Raw genomic sequence first — 24,664 nt, 5'->3', positions numbered from 1 at the left:
GTGGTAAAGACATCAGGATTTACTTATTTGGGCTGTGCAATAGAAATGGTTAAAAGGTCCAAAGCATGTAAAAGAGACTTTGATTTCATACCTTGCTCGAATCAGGTAATCCATCAAAGTGAGCATCGTGTTTTTATACTGCATTACCATGAAACAGCAAGGTCACTTTGACTGAAAACAACAGGTCTGATATTCACTGTGATGGATCGCCTATTTGAAGGGATAGTCGCAGGCCTTTGCAAAATAGATTTTCATACTGTATGCAGAAATCAATGGACACCGGTGGCTGCATAGACGACAGGAAGGGAGCTAGTAGTGTAGTAGTAAAAGGAATGTTGGTGAACTTTGTTGTAAACGGTCGAAAAAACACTGATATGACCCTTTAAGTCAAGAGGCTAGAAAATACTGGGCGGACTCTCCTCACAGGAGCCGTTTGACAGGTGTGTGTGTGTGTGTGTGTGTGTGTGTGTGTTTTCCTGCTGGGTTTGATGATAGGGATTTGAGGTCCTTCTTACTTTAAAGAGGTTTTAGTGGCCTACTGCTAGAACCGCACTGAGTGTCTCCCATTTCCTAAAACTGTCTCTCAGCAGCAGGGTGACGGTACTTCAGCACCCTATGGGGGCTCTCCATGCGGTCCCGCTCCCCTGTCATCTCCCTGACTTCACACCTTCCCTTCCCTCTCGCCCGTCTCCTCTTATCTCTTGCCGTCTGTCGGCCTCAACCTCCCCTTCCCTTCCCTCCCCTTGTTATTCTCCTCTGACTGTGCCGCGCCCGGCCCTGCAACCGCTTGGCTAAATGCCGTCCTTAAGCCTCCCGTGGACTTATGGGAGCCAGACGAGTGTGCGGCTAAGAAGAAAATGAAATTGCTTTCAAAAGATAAACTGCACTGGCCCTCGAGAGGCCCTCTCGTCCTCTCTCCTCATCCCACCTTGTCTTCTCAAAAGGCTGGCAAAGGATCTCTTTGTGGACCACAGCACAAGGGGGCTCTATGGAGAAAGAGCAGCGGGAGTGAGGGAAGAGAAGAAGAAGAGGGAAGCGAGAAAGATAGAGAAAGAAAGGTGGGTAGGGGGGGTCTACACAAACCCCGATCCATCTTGTCTGCCCTCTATCTTCCACAGTGCAGGGAGATGGATTAGCTGAGCTGGTGGAAGTGTTGTGGGGGTGTGGGTGTGTCTGAGGAAGCCAACTGGTGATTTAGCTGGGGTGATTTAAAGAGGTAGAGTTTGTTTCTGTCAGCTGGCATCACAACGTGTGTGTGTGTGTGTGTGTGTGCAAGCAGCAGAGGAGGATACAGTATGTTGAATGAATACTCAGTCTGGGCAGGAGGGCTGTTATGAAATGACATGAAAGCATAAAAAAGGAATAAATGAATAAAACACCTTTATGCTCTTATCCAGACTCTCGAGGGAGTTGATGTCCAGTCCCTCTTTGCAGGCCTGCAGACAGGAAATGACTTTCTGACTCTCGATCTTGCCCGGTCGGATGGTCAGTCCGGATAGGCTGCCCCGGAAGTACTGCGTGAACTGCGGCTTGGTCACCTCCCCACCTGCACACACACACACACACACACAATACACACACATGTAGTAAATGAAGTTCATAACATAGCTTTTGGAGGTTTTTGTGGTGACACCGCACTACTTGCTTTGGTGTTTTTGCACCCAACGTCACTTAGTTTTGAAACGTGTGCACAAGAACACAATGCAGTGCTGCTCTTTTTGAAAGCATTACAATGGGTCACACAAACCTTGTGTAGATAATCATTTTGTGGATTAGGGTTAATCTACAGTAATTACCATGGTGTCATGTTTGTCTCTGCTGGTATGTGGTGTATCATCAAACTAACAGTGACCTTATCCACTCTCTGATTATGAGTCCTGATGACCAATTATGGCTATAATTAAGCCTTAACATGCAGGCTCTGTGTCTCCATTCTGTGACACAGCGTAGGATGCTGCTGTAAAAGGGTTTTTCAGCCATACCATGGAGATAACGGTAAGACAAAACATGTCTAAGGTATGTTCTCCGAACTCCGTAAAGGCCAATACCAGCAAGAGAAGTCTCCAAACCACTCATTAGCTGAAAGGTTACTAGCTCTGGGTATGAAAACTTCACCTTTATTTCCTCACTTTATCTTCCCCTTTTCCTCCGACTCTGGCTGTAATCCCCCAAAGCACTGACGGTACAGAAAAGTCGATTCATCTAATAACATTTGTTATATGAAAAAAAAAAATCCAAACTTGTGCATACACCAAGAACATCTTTACCGTGAAGTGAAGCGGTGACCGACGGGCAAAGATCTCGCTCCGGTGCCGTGTCTCTCTATCAATACATCTGCCTCTTGTTGGAGGTAGCAGTAAAAACGCAGCTTTTCTTTTCTGAACTCGTTTTTCACCGTTTTGGAATCATCGTCTAACAGCTGTTGACCGAATGCCAGTTTTCTGTGTTCAGTCACTGAGTTTATGATCCTGTATCCTTTGTGTCTGTTTACCAATTTAAAAAAAAGTGCTTTCCACCCTCGCCTACTTATGAGCAACCAGTAGATGCGAAAAATGGAAGCGGTCCCAATCTGCTTGGATGGGAAGAGTATAGTAGTGGAACGGGAAAGTAGCTCCTGTGTTAAACTAACCTCAGAGCCAGCTGGTGACGCTTCACCCTCAACATCCTGTACACGCCTCTCTTAACCTCTCTACCTGGCTTGAGTATGACCCCTACTTGTAAAATGTAAACAGTAGGGATGAGATACATTTATTCCTTGAACCGGGTAATTCCAGTTGGTGACTGAAGAAGTCCTCTGCAATAGTTTCCAGTGACTGGAGATGGAAAAATCCTCAAATTCAAAACCCCTTTTTGGCTCACACTTCATCAGACATTACCCAAGTTTGAACCAGCCCTAATTCCCTGTGGACGATGTATCCGCGGCGTGAGAAGCTCATTCAGTGCAGGTGGAGACACAACTGACCACTACTGGAACTACTTTATCATGTCCTATTTTCTTCCTGGGTGTGAAAACAGAAGAGAAACGCACCGCAGGCAAATGCAGACATTCAATTAAGAATCATCGCCATACGATCGCTAAACTGCAGGTACATTGTACACTATGGTTAGTTGGGTAGAGCTCCCTTTATTGCCCCTGTAGCAGAGTTGTGTGCCTTTATCGACCAACTGCATTGTCATCTACCTGCCTTCCCGCTGGAGAGACTGACAAAGTCTTTTTTCTTGACAGGGCGGGTGGAAATACAGGGGGGGGGGAGCTATAAACCCTCTCAAGCCTAAACTCTTCCCCCCTTTGCTGTGCCTTCCTTGTCATTACTCTCTTTGTTGCTCAGTCAGTGTTTTCATTTTCCATTAATTTGGGTCTCGCCCCCCTCAGCATGCTTGTGTGGCAGCGTATGCCCTCATGCACCATGCTACCAAATTACTGCAAGATTATATTTGAAGAAGCGAGCAGGAAACAGACTTCTTGATGTTTTTTTTTCATATTTAGTTCCTCACATAAACATGTGAGGAAAGGCACTGAGTGTTCATCTCAAGCTGCAAGCGTTAGCACGTTAGCAGTGAGTTAGCTTTACTTCCAAGGCCAAGAGTTATCATATCATCAAAATACCTTTGTGGGGTTATAGATTATGTAACAGTAGTAAAGTAGTAGTAAAGTATACCGGCGTAATTCTGTTTTTTTTCGGGTCTTCATGTATAATCAACTGGTGAGGATGTCGATTATTTAAAATATATTTTAGCACAATATCATGAAGCCATCAGGTGCATATTCAAGACTCTTTACAGGATTCCTGTGGCAGAAAGAACATGTTTTCCGGCAGATAAACAGTCAAAGATTCTGGTGTTTGACGATCTTTCTGTATATCGGTAATAATGTGTCTTCTTTGTGTGGTATGGCTGGCAGCCCGTCGTTGATTTATTCATTCAGTCAGCAGTCTGCCCTGAATGCGAGTTACCCAGCTCTCGTTTCACTTCAACGTAACAACCACAGCTGCTTTGCATACTCAAAGCCAACATTAAAGTGCTTGCTGACACCCTGCCAGGCACCATGAGAGCAGAGTCTATCTTACAAAACCACACGATCACATTTCTATGCACGTATTACAAACTATGCCAAACCCGCTCTTTCCTTCTCTATTTCTTTACGCTTCACCTGCTCTCCCTTCCTCAACCCAGTTACCATCTCCTTCCCCCTATTCCCGCCCCTCCCTCTAGAGATGTCCACCTATCCGCTCGGTCCCTCCCTGACAGATGTTATCAATTCAGGCCGTGGCCAGAGAAGCCATTAAGGGGTCCCGGCGAGAGGAGAGGGGATTAGCGAGACGCCGCGGAGCGCGAATGATATGGACGATAAAACCGCTGATCATGCCACTTCACGGAGAGGCCGGTTCTCTACGTGGTGTCAGCGCTATTTGCCCGCTCTGTGCAGCGCCACTTGCTCGAATAGATCTTCACTCTTCCCTTTCCCCCCCAGCGCTCTTTGCCTCATTTCCAAAAACAGCAACACATGAGGCATGGGTGAGCTGGACATAGGACCATTGCTTAAGTGTAAGAGAGATAGTCTCTCACTTACTTTTTGATTGATTGTAACTGTCCTTGTATCAGCGCCGGTGTGCCAGTGTTTAGTCATTCTACTGTACATGCACAGAAATGTAGGGTTCAACTTGTGCATGTGCGTAATCAACAGTACTTCTTCCTGCATGCTCGCCGCTGTGATGAGGGAGGCCAGCAGAGTGTGACTACACGGGGGAAAAAGAAGACCCAGGCGAGATGAGTGTGTTGCTCTCTGCTGCCATCGCTGTTACACACTTCTGAACATGAACACCCACCGCCAGGTCAGAGGGTAAATACAGGCTGACTGTGTGGAAACTGCACAGCCAGCACTTACTTCCAGAGGTGAAGGAAGAAGGACGGGCAGGGGGGGGGGGGGGGGGGGGGGGCAACCCTTCTATTAGAGAACAGGAGGTGAGCGAAATTGTGCAAATGCACGCTTCACAGACGGATAATTCACCGCTTTGTTGCTGCAGGAAGTCACGCTAACACGTTGTGTCTCATGCATTTTAATCTAGCAGTTTATCCGGAGTGCTAACAATGTGTCCACACTGTGTGTATACTATCTACTACTCTGTTAGTTTCTGAGTACACCAGGGCCTTTGTACTGCACGAATGTGTTTGCAAGGTGTCCTGTTGCCCATTCATTTCTCCATGAGTTCATCTGCAGCGAGGATCAGAATGTCTTTGCAGCACAATATCAATCAATCAAACTTGTATCCACATCGGTACACACGCAGACAGTCACCTGTCTGCCCTGTTGTCGGCAAGGATTACTGTTTCACTCGCTCTTTAACCGCTAAAATATATGTAGTAGGATATACGGGAGGCTCAACCAGCCCCTTCTCATTCCCAGGTCATCCAATAAAGACAATGTCACGCTCCTCTGCGTGATAAAGACGCATTAAGGCAGCCTGTTGCGTGTTCAAGACCGATATCGGTCCGAGACGTCTGCCATCACACTACGCAGGCCCTGTAGCTGGTCCGCTTTGCTTCCACACCGCAAACGAACCGCACCAGAGTCCGTTTGGAAGCCACTCGATTGTTTAGTCTGCACCAGAGTTTGATTGACAGCTCTCACAACGGCCTAAACGAACCAGATCAAACCGTCAAACATACCGAACCAAAGCCGTTGGCACCCTCACAGACACGGACAGATGATGAAACTCACCCTCACCGTTATGCAGAGGTGGGAAGTATAACTTGAGCTTTGCAGTAGCTCATTGCTTACAGTAGACCTACAAAGTTATGAGGTTCAGATCATTTAGGACTGACACTATCTGTGGTGATATTCAAACCTTAAAATTTGATCTCATTTGACAACAAAAGTTAGATTTTTTTCTGATCAAAGTTCAAATAGCCTCTGAGGACGTGCTTATTTGAGATCTTCTTTAGACAACAGAACTGCCCTCCTAATAAAAACTGATTCATGTGTGCCAGCCACCTGCGATGACAGTTTGGCAGGTTTAATTACAGATCGTACGGACTGAAGTATTGCCACGCCGCACTAGAATGCCCTCTTTGCATAAATATCTGTAATATGATCATTCTAAATTACGCTCATTTGCTCCGGTCGGGCAGAATGCATCTACATTGGATAATACTGACTCACCAGTTAAATGTTATGAACCGTGAAATTATATCATGAAATTTAATTAAATATGGCAAAACTATCACAGTTGTTTGCAGTCAAACTGTCTGGAGCTTACAAATCTTTTTTGTTTGTTTACTCTGCCATCCATTCACACTGTCCTGTCTGGAACCCTACAAATTACAGTTGGATATTTATCTGCGATGCCGTTCAGCGGCGTGACAGAAAGCAGAGATCAACCCACCGCGTTCTTTTCAGCGCTGCTCTCAAAACACACTTCGGGAGCCGGTTAGACAATGAATGAGCTCATCTTTGCAACATGCTCGCAATCAAGATGCCGGGCACTTAGACGCTCAGTGCTTTGAAAAAGGCAATCTGTCGTGGCTAATGGCTTTTGTTAAGATTTCAGTATCACCTTAACAACTCTCTGCTGAGGCTTAGCCGACACCTAGGAAAGCAGGACTCGTCTCTGAACTCTCTTTTCTATTCAAGGCACCTTTAATCCTCCTAAAGCCTGGTGTTCAATGAAAGAACTGGGAGGGCAGGAGGAAGAGGAAGAGGAGGAGGAGGAAGCAGATGAAAGCTAGCCACATGACCTGCTCCTGCTCCCGCACAGAAAGATATCTTGACTCTTTATCTGGGGGGTTAAGCATCACTGAGCCGTCTCATTTGGGCTATCAAATCAACGGTAAGCTGCACTGAGCGAAGAAAGTGCCATTTATTCTGCCCTCGTGCAATTAGTGGCAGCTATCAGTTCAGAGGACAGTCGAATTGTCCGCCTTCATTCACGCGGGTTCAATCGTTTGTCAAAGGCACACTAAGTGCTCTTCTTAATTGCTCATTCAAGGCCAAAGAACATGTTTGACACTCAGCGAGTCCCCCAGCAATAGTGTTATTCATACTCTTGAACTCGCTCACACAGAAGAAGCTATATTCAATCAGCAGAATACCAAATACACCTCATCTATTATGTTAAACGTTTGTGTCAGTCGCAGGCTTTTCCACTGTTTCATTGGCTCCATCATCACAACCCCCATTTGGCATCATCATCATCGTCGGCTCCGCCCGCTCACCTTGCCAGCAGGCGCCGACCGTGAGCTGCACGTCAATCTGTGAGGGGTGGATGGGCCAGTCGTCGGTCACCAGGTAGGGGTCGTAGGTCACTCCGTCCACATAGAGGGTCACCACTGGGAACTCTACGTTGATGACGTAGTAATGCCACTCCTTGTCACAGATCTGTCAGGGAGAGAAGACCAGAGTGTCATGAACGGACGTGTGGGCCGTCAGCTCAGAAAGTCATACATGTGTGTGTAACACTTAGCTGCCGAGGTTAGCTCATTTTTAAGAAATAGTTTGACGCTTTGGGAAACATGTATTCGCTGTATTCATTCTGCAACAGCCGGCAGTTCGGTTAGCTTAGCATAAAGACCTGAGACGTGGAGAAACAGCTGACGAAAAGTAACACAATTTGTCCACCGGCACCTCCGATTATCTGAAAGTTCTTTTGTGGCGACGTGTCGCCTCTGTTTTCTAGAGATCATTTTCAGTGACGATCTACTAACTGGTATGACAGACAGGAAATCATAAACTATTACATGTGTCTGTTTGAAAAACTGGCATAATTAAATCAAATGTGTCATCTTCATGCCAATTAAGGGAATCTGTTACAATACATTGTCTCAGTTGGGAGGAATATTTTGTTGTTGTATTGAGGGTGTTTGTTGTGTTTTTTTACATACATGTTGGGCATGTGAAGTCTTAAAACAGAACGGCGTTCCCTGTGCCCATTACCTGTTTAACCTGTGGGGAAAAGATGCTCGACTGTACCACCCTCCATCGGCGTGTTTGACCATTTTACCCCGACTTGCTGTGCATTTGAATTGATTGCGCAAGCCGCCGCCTTCGGCTTCTCTGTCTGTCTGTCTGTCTCTGAGTATATCTGTCTCTCCATTCTCTTTCTCCAGCGCTCTTCGGGCCGCATACTTCCCCCCTCTTCCTCTCGGCTCCTCCGATGTAACCTGGGACAGCCTTTGAGCACTTAGCCTCGGGTAACCTCCCTCTCTAATGAAGAGCGCTCTGCAGCCTGCCTATTAACGCCGTGCTAGCCCGGCAGATGGGAGCTCTAATCAATCCGGTTCATTTTTTTGCTGCTGTTGAGGTGCGAGATACAACATCTGGCCTATTGGTGATCATCCCGCACAGCTGCTTAACACATATGCAGCATGTCGATGCGCTGCGTCAGCGCTCAGAATCAACGGGGGGATAATCTGATCGTGGATTTTAATGGTGCTGCAGAAGTGATTGATACTGATGGGATTGACTTTGATTGGCTAGTTAGGATGTCAGGACATGTGTAACATGTACATAAAGGGCAGTTCCTATTCTCTGTGTCTACAAGTCGGTTTATATGTCATTTCAAATGCGTCGTGAATGCATCACACCCCTTGCTCTTAATCTTTAACGTGTCTGTTCTTAAATTTGGTTACATCTCATTACCAATGTGCCGAGTTTAAAACATTGGCATGCACACACACACTAATCCCTCTGACATTTACAAACGCAGACCGTCCCCTCCCCATGCTCGACCGCTTCTTCCCTGCTTTTGCCCCGTTCGGTATTTCAAAGAGAGCTCGGGCCCGTAAGGGATCTGAGTGTCTAGTGGGTGACTTCCTCATGCAGGCTTCAAAGGGCAGAGGGGCCAGGCGGTCTTGCCCGAGAGAAGGCTGCTTCTGCCGGGCTGGGATGTCTGTTGGGTGATCTCTCTCAGGGAGCAGAAGGAGGGAGAGAATTATGTAGCCACACGTGTCAGCGCTACTTTGTAAAGCAGAGGAAGAGCTCGCGACTACGGGATAAGACCGACACGGGTACTTGAAGACCGATTTGAATACCGGCGTTCTTCGTGCTGAGCTGCTGATGTCTCATATCTAGTGTGCATTTGGTGTTATCGGACATATTTTGGATTGAGTCACAGTTTGGGCTCAGCTAACACACACTAAATGAGCTCTTCACACAGTTAGAGAGGCAAAGAGATATTTATTTAAAGAAGACATATCATGCTCTATATACATATATACACATATATATATATCATGTCTCTTTCAGCCTTGCTTCCCAAAAAAAGCCCAGCCTGATCTAATTGGCTTGCAAGAAAAATAGGCAGCCCACAAAAGAAACCTGGCTGGGTCGTCTTATTTCACAGTTTGTAGTGATTTGTTTTTCATGATATGTTCCCTTTAAGGTAGTGTAAAAGTAATTTAGCAACAATAGACAATAGGCAACATCTAATACAAGCAGTCATTGAGGTACTGCTGTTCTTAAAGCTAAACTCTCCTGACTAAGCCTGATAGACAGAGTACGACACAGACTTATGAGTGAAGCTTAGGTACACGATATGTAAGATCCTGCCCACAAGCTGAGTAAAAGGGCTGCTATACAGCAGTATGGCTTCACTATCACCATCAGGCCAAACTCTACATGTTTTGCCCAAGTGACTCCACTTTACAGAGAACCAGAAGCCCGGAAAACATTTTTTTATCTCGTTTGCACGAGATAAAACGGATCACACGTGGAAAAGATAACATGTTGTGCACTCCAAGTTATTTTTTCTCTACACCTTTATATCTTTTGGCTAGAAGATATAAAAACATGATCTTTCAGGACTTCGGGGACTCCGTATTATCTTGTGCACAAGATATGGATCTTGTTATAAAGAAGCAGCTCAGATACATTTCAACAAAGCAGTTGTTTTTTTCCAGCATTAAAACCACTTAGACAATTCAACACACGATTGGAGCTTGAGAGAACAGGTGCACTGCTATGCATGGGAAGACGCCAGCTGGACACAGATGGAGAAACTTTGCTGTGTGTGTGTGTGTGTGTGTGTGTAGTGGGTGGAATCAGTGTCCATTACAAAACCTCAGGACTGGAAGTAACTCAGAGAACCATCCACCATGCCACAAGCTCAAAGCTATACACTACTGACACAAAAAGCCACTGCGAGTGTTGTGCACATGTGTACACGGGGGCTCGCGTTTGTCTGAGAAAGAGCGAAGCAGCGATTCCGCAAGGATTCACCACTTGTAATAACACCTACCCACTAACAGGCATGAATACATGAATGCACAGACATCAATCCAGCACCATTAAGTGTCAACTTCAAAACACTTCAAAGCTCCAAAAGTTAAAGTTCAGCTCTGGCTTGCCTTGCTTATGAAAGCAAAGCAAAAAGTTTTTTCTATTCCCCAATCCCTCCACTTTCCTGTGTGTCTGCCTGATGCAAATTGACAGACGGAAGGAAAGAAGGAAATAAATAACCACACAAAACAGAGGAGAGGGAGGACGTGAAACAACCAGAGGACGAAGGAAAGAAAGCGAAAGAGGGAGTGAGCGAGGTAGAGAACGGAAACATCACACATCAAAGATCCTTCATCATCTCTTGGGGCACTCCATGGCGAGAAGAAAAACACAATTGCTATCTGCCTCCCTCCATCTCACTCTCTTTTTCCTCTCTGCAGTTTATTTGGTCTCTTTTCTTCTTCTCCTGTGTCTCTATTAGAACCTGACTGTGGGAGTTGTTGCCTCAAGTCCTTTGGAGTTGAAAGTCTTTAAGAGATCTGTCACCCAATCCAACCTTCCAACTTCAAACCAGAGATGGAGGAACGAGATCGGAGCGGTGAAAGAATGGGGAGAGAGGAGAGGTGACAGGGCGGAGAGATGATAGCGAGGGAGGGTGGAGATGAAAGGAAGCGAGGGAGGAAAAGAGACGACGGAGGGAAATAAAGGGTAGAAGAAAAGACCTGAAGAAGAAAGTGTTGCCTCGTGGAGCAACTTGCAAGGCTGTAGTTTGTTAGTGTTGTTTATTTTCATCACAACAGGGTGGGAAGCATGAGAGCACGCAACTATCCTATTGCTGTGTCGCAAGATGAACATCATACAAATCATTTGGAATCAGTTAAATATTTGATGCCCAGGTAAACAGGATTGTAAGCGTACCTGTGTTGCTAATTTTTCATTAGATTGTTACCGTGAGTGATTTAGGAACGACCGGACAGAGAGAGAGTGTTCTGTGCCCGTAAACAACAAGGTTATCCTGAGCGTGTAGGAGAGGGAGGGACAGATGGAAGGAAGAGGAAGTAAAAGAGGTGGAGGGAGTTAGGAGGAGGAGGAGCGGGGGGGCCTACAGGGCCTGCTGGAGGAAGGATCCACAACAGAGATTGATGAGCATTGGAAACAAGGTGACTTTAAGGAGGGGGGGGGGGGGGGGGAGCCAGGGGAAGCAATGAGAAAGTTGCTCCAGAGGCAAAGTGAAAGCAGAGGTGTAAACTGAAGTGATTGGATTGGCTGGGGGTTATTGGATGTAGGTACACGTCTGGTACCACTAGGATCAATTCAATGCCTTTAATGGACACTTTCACACACACATATGTGAAAGAAATGGACCCATATGAAGTAAACATTTTAAAAATATTGCAGAATTTGACAATGTGTATATAATGTAAAATGTAGCTCGGTGGTTAGCTGCCACAGGAGAGCCATGGTGTCCTGGTTGGAGTTGTGTGTTCAGAGTCTTCTCGAGGTGCTCTAGTTTCATCGCCTCCCAAAAGATATAAATAATAGAAGGCGCAGACGCTCTTGCCACTGTCCTTGACCAAGTCTGTGGCCTTGAAACACGATTTAAATCACTCTTGAGATGATCAATGATTTGGTTTATAAGAAGATGCGTCCTAAAAAGGATGTGCCATGTTGCTGTACAGAGGCTGCTCACTTCCACTTTTTATTATTTACAATACTTTTCAAAGCAATGTGCAAAGGGTTAAAGCTTTGCACCAGCAACACACCTGTAATTAAATTTCTTAAATGTGACAATTGATCATTTGAAAACTCTTAACTCCGCCTCAAAGAAAACAAGTTCTACATTTCGTGAATTATTAAGAATTACCCTTATTGGTTATTAGAGATTGATGCTACTCCAAAGATATCAGCTCCTCTAAAGCTTTTTTTTATTCGTACACAACACAGTGTTTACTCGGGGTCATGTGCAGACCGTCTCTTGGCTGGGATCAGTGGCTTCCTATGGTCTCAGCTGGTCGCACGGCAAACCTTATGGTGACAGCAAGACACCAGGAAGACACTGATCCCCGGCTGCTGAAGTCTGTTCCGCTCTATAGAATGTTTCCCTCCTGAAATAGTCTCTTAAAATGCAACCAAAGAAGTAGTATTCTCGAGATCAAAACACACAATTGTCTCGTCGCATGTTAGAATCATTAGCATACAAAAAGAGTCACGGGGCAGAAAGACGCTTAATGCATAATCATGAATTCCACCGACCCGGTGGAGCTGGTTGAGGCAGAGATGATCAAGGTTAAGCTTATAGGCATTGACCTCGAGGAGTTAGGAGTCAGGATAGGTCATAGGACCTGAACAAATCGGGTTCCCAGTACCTTCGGCACTTGAATGCTACGTAGGGCGGCGTCTTGCCAAGAAAAGCAGTGGGAATCATGATGTCAGTCATGTCAGTTACGCAGCAATATCTATCTTAAGTTCGCTAACCCGGCTAGCGCTAGCCATCACGAGCTGCTGGTCATACCAGACCAAATAAAGCTGGAGCAGCACAGCGAAAGCCAGCAGTGACAAGGACTGCAGTGTTGAGTGAATGAGGCATTCTACACAGGGAGGCTGCAGCACAAATAAACTTAAGTGCCTCATATTGAGGCATTCTGTCTCCTTTAGCATCGACAGATGTATTGTTGATACGCAACGGGATTGTTGTCTAACAGCTCAATGAATGTCGGTATCATTAAAGCTAAGGCTCTCATCCAGTCATGTCTGCCTCAGAAATACTTAGCCTCCACAGTCATTAACAGAAGTGCTTTTTGCCAACGCGTAATTGTCATAAATCATCGTCAGCTCCTGTGTCAACATGAAAAACATTATCATGTCAATTGTTATAAGTGTCCACAATTGGCTGTCTGAAAGCCTATAATTACAAACATAGAAGAAACAATTAAAAGAAAGTGATAGTGGAGGAACAGTAGATGTGTGTGTGTGTATAAATAAATACACAGGATGTACTGTATTCATGCCTGTGTGTATGTGTGTGTGTGTGTGTGGGAGACGTACTTGAAGGTGACTATGAATTACCGGCTGGCAAAAGTGACTAATTAGAGCAGCAATTATCCAGCCGCTCCCGGCAGAGACTCGGAGTCAACAGCCAAATGACCTTTCCACAAGCTCATAATGGGACACACACACACACACAAACACACACACACACACACACACACACACAAACACACACACACAGAAAACTTCTCACACACAAACACACACACGCTAATATCCACAGGGTTTGTAGGCTGCATGGTCATTTTAGTGAGACTGATCACATTGACTTCCTCACCCTGTTGGTTTCATATAGAGCAACAGAATGGTTAGTGGAGACAAATACCGTGTAATATTACAAATTTGGTGGCGTCCCGGTGGTTCAGTGGTGCCACAGGTGCTCTGCCACAGGTGGTCTTTCTTAGATTGGTTTGGTTTGATTTCCTTATTCTGTAAAGACCAAAGAGATTCCTTTAAGTTCTGGTCCATTTAGAGTTCACACTAAACTATTACAAATGAACAAAGAGTTGTAAATGTGAACGCACATGAACCGACAGGTATTTTTGGTGATCTTGAATCATCAGCATCAAACTTTATTGTGTTGCCGGACAGAAAGTCACACAGTTCTGGCCGTATTTATCTTTTGGGGATCACAAAGAGCTCACACAGGCGGTTGTGACTATTACGAAAGATCTAGAAAAGTGCAGATCTGCTCCAGGTGTGTCTTCATTTCCTCTGTCAAAGAAAGGCATTTAATCTCACTCTCTGGTTCTTTTACAGTTAACTAAACACAAACAGGGATTTATTCATCTTGTATTGTGCCTATCTTTAGTGGATCACAACATATCGGGTATGGAATTAATCTGTAGATGCAAAATTAGACCAAACTTCAGTTTTTGGGCCATGAAAAAGGCCAAAATGTGCATAATATGTACTTGGCTTTCTATGTGGGATTGTTTATTGTAAAATGTTTATGTTGATGACATGTTGTTACATCATTTAAAACATTTGTTTCTCTCAGGTGCTTTGGGAATTCAAACCACTTTGGCACACAGTCACTACGAAGCCATCAAGCGGTGGAACGCCTAAAGTAAAGGCTTTAATACTCTAAATACACTACATGGTGTAAGTTCTGCTATTAGAACACCGGTATTTGTGTGTGAATCATGAGCTTTTGGTAATTGCTAATGCAGAATGAGCATAAAAAACTATTTGATGGAGCAATAATACTGCGTGAGGTTGAAGAGGCAGCTGCATGCTGGTGTTTTGAAAACAGCAGGAAGTTCTTCTTGTAGTTTGGCTCAATGACACTCTCATCAACAATTGTTGATGAGACATGATACACATATTTCTTTACATGTGACTTCTTACACTTCCCTATATCATTATCTCCAATGTCCAAAAATCAGCTTCAGTCAGAGAAAGGAAGACACTCCTCATAAATCCAAAACTTGCCGGAGAGTTTTCTTCAGTATAAAAGTAATCAGTTGTCTGAACATCCCATAGGTACATTGCAAAACAGAAAATGCTAATAGCTCATTCATGCATTTATGGTGCCAAGTTGGCAGAAACAAATGGGGAAAAAAAACTAAAACAGGGTTCAAAATGTCGTCCACTGGGTAACTCACTGGTTCCTTTGTTGTCTGGATGTTGCCTGAGGGAAGGCTTGTAGTGTCAGACTCTGTGGATGTGTAGGTGTTTACTACACATGCACGCTTACATGCTCATGTAAACACACAAACACAGGTTATGCAGATTCTTAATTACCCACAAATGCTTGTCAGGGGCTCAGGAGAGGTTGTTTTTTTTAGTGGGACAGCAGCTAATTATATATCAGAAGCGCTCCAGATTACCTTAAATGTTTTCCTTTATAATTCCCTATGAATAGAACAAGTCTATTGCAATCTAAGGACAGAGGGCGGGAACAAAGACAACACAAGAGCTGAGCAGATCAAGAGGAGGAAAAAGAAGTAGACAGATAATGTTTTCAACCCAGCAGGAAGACATTTTTTAATTAATTCTAATTCTAAAACTAAAGATATAGAGCATGCACTAACTGCAGAAGGGTTTGATGTCTGGTGCAACAACAATACCTCCTCCCCCTTGTTTGTTGATATCTCACCCACTGTTCATCTGCTTGAAGCTGTTATTGTTTTACAGTTCCACCAAAGAAAAGAGTAAATAAAAAAAGAAAATCTCTGCTATAATTAAAAATTGATTTGTGCCTTTTGTTGTGCCGAGACCAGACGTATGTGCAAGGCAGGTGAAGACAGGACTTTGTTTACTGCTGGATACAAGTAAAGGTGGATGGCAAACATGTTAATAAACCACAAAACAGTTATATAACAAGGATATAACTGCTGTGATTTATGTATTATATAACTTTACACTATCAGTCTGTCACAACAAATAAAGTCCTTTCCCTGAAATTCACACATTGTTTTCTTCAGAGCTAGTTTTGGGAACATTTTGGCCCAAATACTTTTTTATTTTTTATTTTTTTATCCAAAGGTCCCTAAAGTGTTTTATCTTTGTGTCTGTCTGCAAACAGAGAATATTCAGTTACAGAAACTGGGATTACCTTCCATCACTGCAGTTGATCCGCAGTAGGAAACTCAGCCTCTCTGCAGCTGCACCAGAGTCGAGCTGTGCTGCAGCTTCAGCTGTGAATTAACCGCCGTCTGGATCGGTGTCCAGTGTTTTTGAGGAGTGATATCTTTGGACGGGATATATTATGGGCTTGAATTCTGTACTTTTAAGATTTGAATCGTGGCTAGAAGGCTGGATTCTCTTCTCCTATCAGAGGTACCTAACAATATGCGACCGATAACTAGTTCAACATGTGTCTGTCCTTACAGTATCATGCTCTCTATTTCATCACATCTCCTCTTTTCATTCTCCAGTCTGCTCTGATTAAAAGGCAAACATGCTGCAACACTTAAGCCTGTTGCTACAGATACTTCAAATTCCCAATCAGACAGAAACCCTCTGATCTGAGTGTCAAAACCATTGGTTTGGATTAGGCCCCAGATAGAAGTGCACTAATGTCTAACACTAGCACCTGGAGCGCCACTGTGTGAAGTAGTGCAGAGGTTTAAGAGGGATTTGTAAGGAGCGAGGGAGGTGTCCTTGAAGTTTGAGAGTCTGGAGGGTGTATTCAAAGAAATCACACCTTTAGACGATACGTTTAGAATAAATTCCAGCCATGGGGTTGAATGATCGTCAAAAAAATGCACCACGTTTTAAAACCTCTATCAACTAACTTTGAACTCATCTTCCCAAACGGTGATAGTTGTGTGTTTTAAAGCAGGGGTCAGCAACGTTATGAAGCGCCTTTTTAAAATGTCCTTGTTTATCAGATATCAACATTAAGTTACATTTTAGGTTGAATTGACGCTATGTCATTGAATTCATTGAATGAATTATCACAATTATCATTGTCCAAATGGATCTGTAATTTCATTCCATCTATAAAAGGCAAAACTATTGTATTTTCACCCTCATAAAACAAGAAGTCAACGTCTTCTGTACTTCCATAACGGCACGTACGTACGTCGTCATTTGAACCCAAACGACGATGTCGTTTTGTAGCCTAACTAACTTGTTTCCTGGAAAGACGGAAGTTTATTTTGAAAAGACTTTATGCATGTTATCCAAAAATGGACACGTGTTGCTGAAAAAATAAGGAGTAACTTTTAGTAGCATCATAACATTGTATGAGGATACGTGGTGGTGGAGCATGCGTCACAGTATGGAGGAAGTTCTCGTTCTCTGTAAGGCCTAAAGTCACTATGAAATGCATGCGTGATGCTGGATTTGTTTGCGTCTCTCTGTCTCCTGGAGCCACTTGGTGACTACTGTAGATGCGTATGCTGTTGTAAATACAGCAGCAGATTTCACAACTGGGGAAAAGGGAAGGTGGATGTCCAGGTGAAAGAGATGAGTCGGTTAACAGAGAGAGAGAGAGAGAGAGAGAGAGAGAGAGAGAGAGAGAGAGAGAGAAAGAGAAACAACAGCCTGAGAGACAGCGAGAGAGTAAAAGAGTAAAGACATTTTCCCACGGGTAAACTGTCAGTCCAAACCAAGCAGTGGGGAAAGTTGCCACAGACGGATAGCAGAGCGGTGGAAGGAGACATACTGGGGGTGGGGGTGGGGTGGGGTGGGGGGGGGGGGGGGGGGAGATGCCATACTACATCCATCACACGCCTCCTCGTGATTACCCAAACCCTGACAACGCGCACACCGCCGATACTCCTACGCCAAATTTACCAGCCCTTATACCAAGCTCGCTTTTCCTCCGCCTCTCCATCTCTATCGCTTCTTCAATTCATCTCTCTTTCTCACCCTTTTCTCCCACCACACTTAAGGTCAGGGTGGGATGTGCACAATAAATCTTCACTGCCGATTCTGACAGCCACCCTCGATCCAGGAAGTGCTTTGGCCAGTCGGAGGGAAGGGCTGCATTGCACATAAACTTTCTCTCTTTAAAAACCATTTGGGTAGGCAGAAAGTCTGGGTGGAGAGTTTGGAAAAGTGTTATTTGGCCAGAAAGTAAGACAAATTGTAAAAAAAAAGACAAAAAAGAAAAAGAAAGCGAGAGGGAGGGAGGAAAGGGCGAAGAGTTAAAGGGATAGCTTCGCCGGGAGAAGAGGGTACTCAGCGAACCCATTTGGTCCAGATTAATATGATGAATGGCACCGAACAGCAGCTTCTACTGTGCTGTTGTTTTCTTTTATTTGGCCTTTGTGCGCCCTTTTAAAACAAAGTGAAATCAAAAGGTCTCTCATTTCTCTGTGAACTTCCACACACCCACACACTACTTCAATCATTTGGCATTTGACTAAGACTTGTCACAAATATCTGGAGACTTGATTTGGCACGAAAGATGTGAAACAAGTTTTCCGCCTAAGAAGACATATAGACTTATACAGAAATATAGATCTGAACCTGTCACAATTGACTTGATACTGTCTCAAAGGAGTAATGACTTGAGACTTTCATGAAGTACTTAAGACTTGAGACTTGAGTTGGGCGAGTCACAAATGAATTGATTTAAACCAGACACGTCTGCTAGATACACACTAATCACATATCACACACACGTTACAGCACATGCAGCCTCTCACACACACACACCATTGTTCTCAATTACACACACACACAACTATATATACCACTCTGCAAGTCACTGATACTGTGTGTCTCACACACACACACACACCGAGTCAGCAAGCTAATAAAAGCCATTGCTCCTCCGCCATGTCATTTAGTGGCCTCTCCAGCACGATTTCTGCCTATCTAAGACCTACAGTACTTCCCACTCTCATAAAAGGGGAGGTAATATTATCCAGGGGACGGTGGGATGTGAAAGAAATAAAAATGATGGAAAACTGCACGGAACAGGGTTCTGGGAAGTGCGTTTGTAATAAAAGGCTGATTCCATTTGTGAAGCGCGCCGCCATGGCGGAGGTTGAGAGACACCTCGGTCGGAAAATAATAAAAGAAGATAATGCCTGTGATGAATGAGTGATATCATACCGAGAGGATTGCAACAGCAGAGCCTGCCTGCTCCGATTACACTTATAAACCCAATTATTTTGCATAATATTTTGGCCCCCCAACACCCAGGGTGACTGCATCGATCTCATCAATCTGTCTATCATCTCCTGCGTCTTGCTCACCAAAGCATAGCAGAGAGATTGTGCCTTGAGTGATATCAGCAGTAAGCAGCAGGACTGTTGTTGTTCAATTGTTTATTGTGCATCGACTGTTTCCATTCCTCTCAGCTACTCCAACCGATGTTATATATTGGCATGTCTTTGGTCCAGTGGGAAGTCACTTCTGACATTTCTTTTCTTTTGTTTCCACAAATTCCATCTTTCTTCTCTCCTAAACTATTTTCTCCTCTTCGATCGCCGTCCTCTGAGGCGGGTCTCTCTTTCACCTTCCTTTTCTATCTGTTCTTCTCGTTCCTTTACTTCCCCCTGTCCTCTGTCTCTACCTTTTTTCATCTTTCTGAGGTTATTGATTACTGCCCTCAATAAGATCCTCCACCTGAATACAAACAAGGCCCTTTTGCATAAGTGCCAATCAATATCAAAAGTCCAGGGATTGCAACTGTGTTGTTTGCAATAAATCCACTGTTTTAATGGGAACACGTTGCTGTGTGAGTACCCACCCAGGGGACGGACACTCTGAGGACCACTGTACATGTCGGAAGGATTCTGGATTCTGACAGAAGCATTGCACGCTCCTCTTGTGCAATTTCACAGGTGGAGTTGCATGGACGATCGCGTACAAAGGCCGATGTTAGTCGCCCCCCCCCCCCCACACTCTCGAGGTGCAGCTTGACAGCGGTCACAGTATTTGTGAATAAAGCTATGAGATGTTAGCCTTGAGCTGGGTAAACATTAAGGTCCTAGTCCTGACCCAGAGCTGGATGACGGCTGTAGACACACAGAAAACATCTGCAGGAGCTTTGTTTCTAAACAGTGGGAGCGTGAGATTGTGTGCATGTGGGCAAGAGGCTCAGACAAAACAAGAATAGCAGTTGAAACTGTACGCGGCAGAAGTCTGCATGCACTTCAAATAGACAGGCAGAAAGATCCATCAGAAGATGTGTGTGTGAAGCATAGAGCTCTAAATTTAGCGGATTCTTTAGTGGGAGTCATCTATCATTCAACACAGCACCTCCCATGAGGAGAGAAACGCTGTGTGTGAGCTTGTGTGTTGCACTCAGACACAAGATAATAATACTATTTTGCACTCTCATTGATAAATGCTGGACACGGACTACCAGATTTGTATAAAATATGGAAATCTGTAATATATATATTGGTCAGCTGTAAAGCTCATGAATATATTGAAGATTTTTGTTTTGATTTTAGACAGACTTTAACAAATAGGGCACCATGAGGCTGACAGCATCAGTCATTTCAGCGAGTGTCCCAAAATGACATCTGTTTATATAGTACATATCGTAATTAGCCAGGTAGACACACTCCGCATAGGCAGAGATGGGCAAAAATACATCAAAATGTATTTTGATACAAAATACAGGTGCCAAAAAATTTAACAAAATACATGTATTTTGTATTTAAAATATAGGAAATACTTTTTTCTGGATTTTCAGTTTTCTCCCAATTTGGTATAGCAGAGCATTCAGGTTTGGGCTATAATGTACAAACAGTCACAGACTGTCAGTGTAACTAAGCAAAGCTATTAAAAGACAACAACTTGATTGGTTATGTATATGTATATTTTTATTAACTATTAACTTTGGCTTTGAATCAACAAGAAAATATTTATCACATATGACATACAAGCTCCCAATCTCCCTCTTCCTATAGCTAGCTACTCGACTGATAAGCTAACTTGCTAAACACTGGCTATGCACTAGCCTAGACAGCATGCTAGCGTCATTAGCATGTTAGCATCGATCGCTAGCTTGATATTATAACCATCACCATGTATATACAATAGGCTATGTAGCCAGACCCAGACATAAATTATATATCAAGCTAGTTGACATCTGTCACACTCAGATACAATATTTAACTTGACAGATAATCCGTTGAATTTGAAGATATGAAGACTGAGCTCGTGAACTGTTTTTTGATTCGTGGAGAAAGTATTTTGAGTATTTTAAATACAAAATTACTCCACTCTAAAGTATTTTGTTACAAATTACGTTTGATTTTTAATCGGCCCTATCAAATACAAATTACAAAATACTCAAAAGTAATTGAAATACGTATTTCAAATACAAGTAATAGAAATACTGCCCATCTCTGCGCATAGGGAGGTCAGGTAGATGGACGGATGCAGTTCCTTTCCTGTCTATTTATTTCCATATAGTTACAATTCACCTCTCAAAAAACATTGAAATGGTTGTAGACACAATGAATATTGATCACTATTCATATTATGAGGGAAGCGCTCCATGCTATACTAGCATATCATGGAGAAAGCCAGGGCCCCACAGTGCTCAATGAGATATCCACAGATATGTGTCAGCAAGCTGAAGAGAATGATGTACGGCTTGTCGCTGTAATTGCGTCAATACAGCGACCAGCTGGTCACAAACAGCCAGAGCTCTCTACAGTGCGAGGCATTCTAACTTGCCTAACCCGAGGGCTCACTCTGACTTCCCAGCAGCCCCCAACTTTACTGCTTCTGCTCTTTTTTGACAAGTTTTAGATGGCACAGAGAAATTGATGTTGTCCCCTGATAGGAGTGTCAGATCAGGAAACGCTTGTGTGTCCTTCTAGAGGGCATGAACCATCAAAGCAAAGTTTGTAGGTTCATTTGGAGGAATTGTTGGGCACTACTGTTGCTCGGGGGAGAATGCAGAAAACACATAAACAAACAAACATTTTGTTTTCTGCTGTTGCAGTTATTGTAAATTGTTAAAATTTAAAAAAATATGTAATTTCAATTTGTATTTCAATCATTTGGTGCAAATTTGGAAACAGCTGCATATGCTGTGATGTGAGGCTGTGATGGTTGGTGCTCCTCATAGCAGGTCTGGGCCTGAGAGGGTGTTTGAATGCCGGGCTCCTTCTCTCTTTCAGAATCTCCTTCAGGGAAACAGATGTTTTCCGGACCTTTTAATGTTTTATTGCAAAAGACATCTTTTTGTTTTTTTCTCACTTCACAATCAAAACAACATGATTTCATAATCTCCTCAGGTAGTGCGGTCCCTCAACATCCTGTCATTTACTAACAAGGAGTTTCTGATGACAGCAGTCAACAGCAGCAATTTTAAAAAAGCCAGATGCTCGGCGTCGTGCTCAGGAGATGTTTGTGTTGACAACGAGTCGGGACCAGTTATATGAGGCAACTATGGGGGAAGATCATGCCGAGCGGTTTGTAAAGAATATGCTCAATCTTTTTACTGTCATGTGTGATACATTCAGCCATTGTTGATGCGCACAATAGATGTGAGCCTCCACTTGTGAAATGGGGAACGGGAGCATTTAAATCAGTCGTCAAAAGACAAAATTGCTTGAATTGTGTTGGATGGAGAAAAGTGTATTTTCTTAGCAACAAAGCTGCTCTAGTCAATATTTTTTTATGAAAAATGTGGCAAATTACTGTATACTGTGAAAGGGTTTTTTTCCGTTGTGATTACCCCATACAGCATTGTTACTCCACTCTCTGCAGTTCCCCTAAGCTCTACGGAGCATTTCAGCTCATTGTTTGGGTTTTAAAGTCCTCCACTTCACTGTCTTGGCTCAGTCTCACCACTCTCATCAAAACAAAATTTAAAAAAAGCTCTACCAGTAAACTACCGAGCACTAAACGGCAGACACACGTAGTGACTGAATGGCCTGGATAAACGTGTGAGACAACTACTAACCATTACTCATGTAAACATGAACCCATATTGTAGCCGTCTGACTAGCTTCACCATCCCTGACTACATTAAGGTCACATATATATATTTGTCCCACTACCGTCCACTAATATAATCATAGAAAGTCCCCCCTGAGTGTTTGCATGATTGCTTTCCTGAAAGAAATAAGTGATGCGGTAGCCAGAGGTAATGATGTAACTTCCACATTCAATATAGACTTCTGCAGGAAACATCATTTAGATCTCAAATATCCCATTTGTCATTTTTTCCCCCCTTCTCTTCGTAGATGAAAGGCTCGAGGTGACTTCTCATTGAATCTTTCCCCTTCGCCCCGTCAGATACGGACACAGTGCAGGCTTTGCTCTAACTGTACACAAACAGCATTTCAATTCATCTCTCTACGTGGGACACATTATGAAACCCTGCGGAAACATGGACGCAGTGAAGCGGATATTTTCATGGAGCACTGTGCTCAAGGCCAAAATGTGGGACCTAATACAAAAAAAAGGGCCGTTTAAATGATTTACCAATGCAAATGTTTGTGTGGACTGGTTCCTTTGGGTCATAACGTTTAAGGTATAACTATCGACTTACACGTGGAAAGAACTAGACCTCATCTGTGCTCGCAATTCATTTACTTAAAGGACAATTCTGGTTCTTTTCAACCCGGGTCTTCTCCTAAATAAACTTTTACATTATTAAGAACTTCAAACCATACAGTGCACACAAGTAAACACAGACATTAGCCCCGCTGGTATCGGATGTACTTACAGGGCAACCAAGGAGCTAACCGAGCTGTTTGGTTAGCATATGAGCAAAACATACTGCAATAATTACAAACATGACTTATTGTTTGGACCTTTTACTTTTTTTAAACGGTGATGACATATGTAAGTGTTTGCACGTAGTTTGGCAACGGAAGTATGGCAGAGTGTAACAGCTTGTCATTAACCACCAAATATCGCAAATGCAAATTGACTTTCTTCTTGCTTCTTCTTGTAGCTGCTTGTAGTGATGGCAGCTGTTGAAAACATGCACATATAGAATAAATTGGTGTCCTGGTAAAAGTCTTCAATGTATTTAAAATACGAACTCATCTGTGTTTATTATCTACGCCAACCGTCGACTTAAGTTACGAGGATTAATCACAGACGCATTTGGCTTGAAGTCACCAGTTTGGGAGGGTTGCGCGGCATGCCCCCCCCCATCACACATCGTATGCCGTGTTTCATGAATTTCTATAACAAAGATGGCGAGTAGACAACAAAGTTAGCATGACCCACATACTTATGAATTATGAGTAAAAATATCCTAATTTCCATTGAAGCTGAAAAGGCAAAACGCACCTTCAAAGACAATGAGAATGATCAAGCAAATAAAGATGCTATAAACTATAAACTTTATTCATCTCCCTTTGAAAAGTAAAGGTTTGGTCGACTTAGTTCATATAAGTTGTTTTTCTCCTCTTGAAAGGAATGATGAAGCTTCGCTTGCTGTAACACACTGTTAAAGAACTGAAGTCTGACGGTGGGTGAGTGAGTCATTCTTTAACCTGTGTGAGCCAAAGGCTATTTTTTTGTACCGTGCAGATTCTACATCATATAATACATGCAGGGGCTCATTAAGCACTGGCTGATGCAGCTTCAAGATTGACAGTCTCCTTTGAGACGCTTGAATGCAAGTCCGCATTTAAAGAATATGAAACCGTGCACAAAAGACACTTTTTTCATACGAGCTCACTGCACAGCGGTTCATTGAAGTCAATAAAAAAAACCTGGAGCTCAATCTCTCTCAACAATGCAGAGCACAGACAGCAGAGCTTAAAATACTGAATCACACCGAACACAATAGGTCTGTGAGCATAAAGCCATGCTGCCTTCAACTACTTTGTGCCTGTTATTATTATATACACAGATATTTTTTTCAGCAGGTAAAACTAATACCTGCAACCATCTCCCCCCCCGTTCCAGTCTTTATGTAGCGACTCGCCAGCGCCTGATTGGATTGTATGAGGAATTAATTGGACTTCTGTGATAAACCAATGCAGGAGAGAGGAGGAGATTCTT

The 24,664-nt window shown here is 43.5% G+C and overlaps 1 protein-coding gene across 1 annotated transcript in view; it reads right to left on the bottom strand.

Moving 5' to 3' along the window:
* LOC306701636 (calsyntenin-2-like) overlaps positions 1-24,664 on the bottom strand; it is a 211,127-nt gene that overhangs the window by 19,869 nt on the left and 166,594 nt on the right. Inside the window, exons 9-10 of the mRNA XM_079166997.1 lie at positions 7,213-7,375; positions 1,380-1,546 (exon numbers count right to left, since the gene is read on the bottom strand). Of these exons, the coding sequence (XP_079023123.1) occupies positions 1,380-1,546; positions 7,213-7,375 (330 nt within the window). The remainder of the gene's footprint in view (positions 1-1,379; positions 1,547-7,212; positions 7,376-24,664) is intronic.

The sequence above is a fragment of the Pholis gunnellus genome (assembly GCF_910591455.1).
Source record: "Pholis gunnellus genome assembly, chromosome: 9".
Classification (NCBI taxonomy): Eukaryota; Metazoa; Chordata; class Actinopteri; order Perciformes; family Pholidae; genus Pholis; species Pholis gunnellus.
Note: the sequence above shows the minus strand (reverse complement) of the source record. Positions and strands in the feature narration are given on the sequence as shown.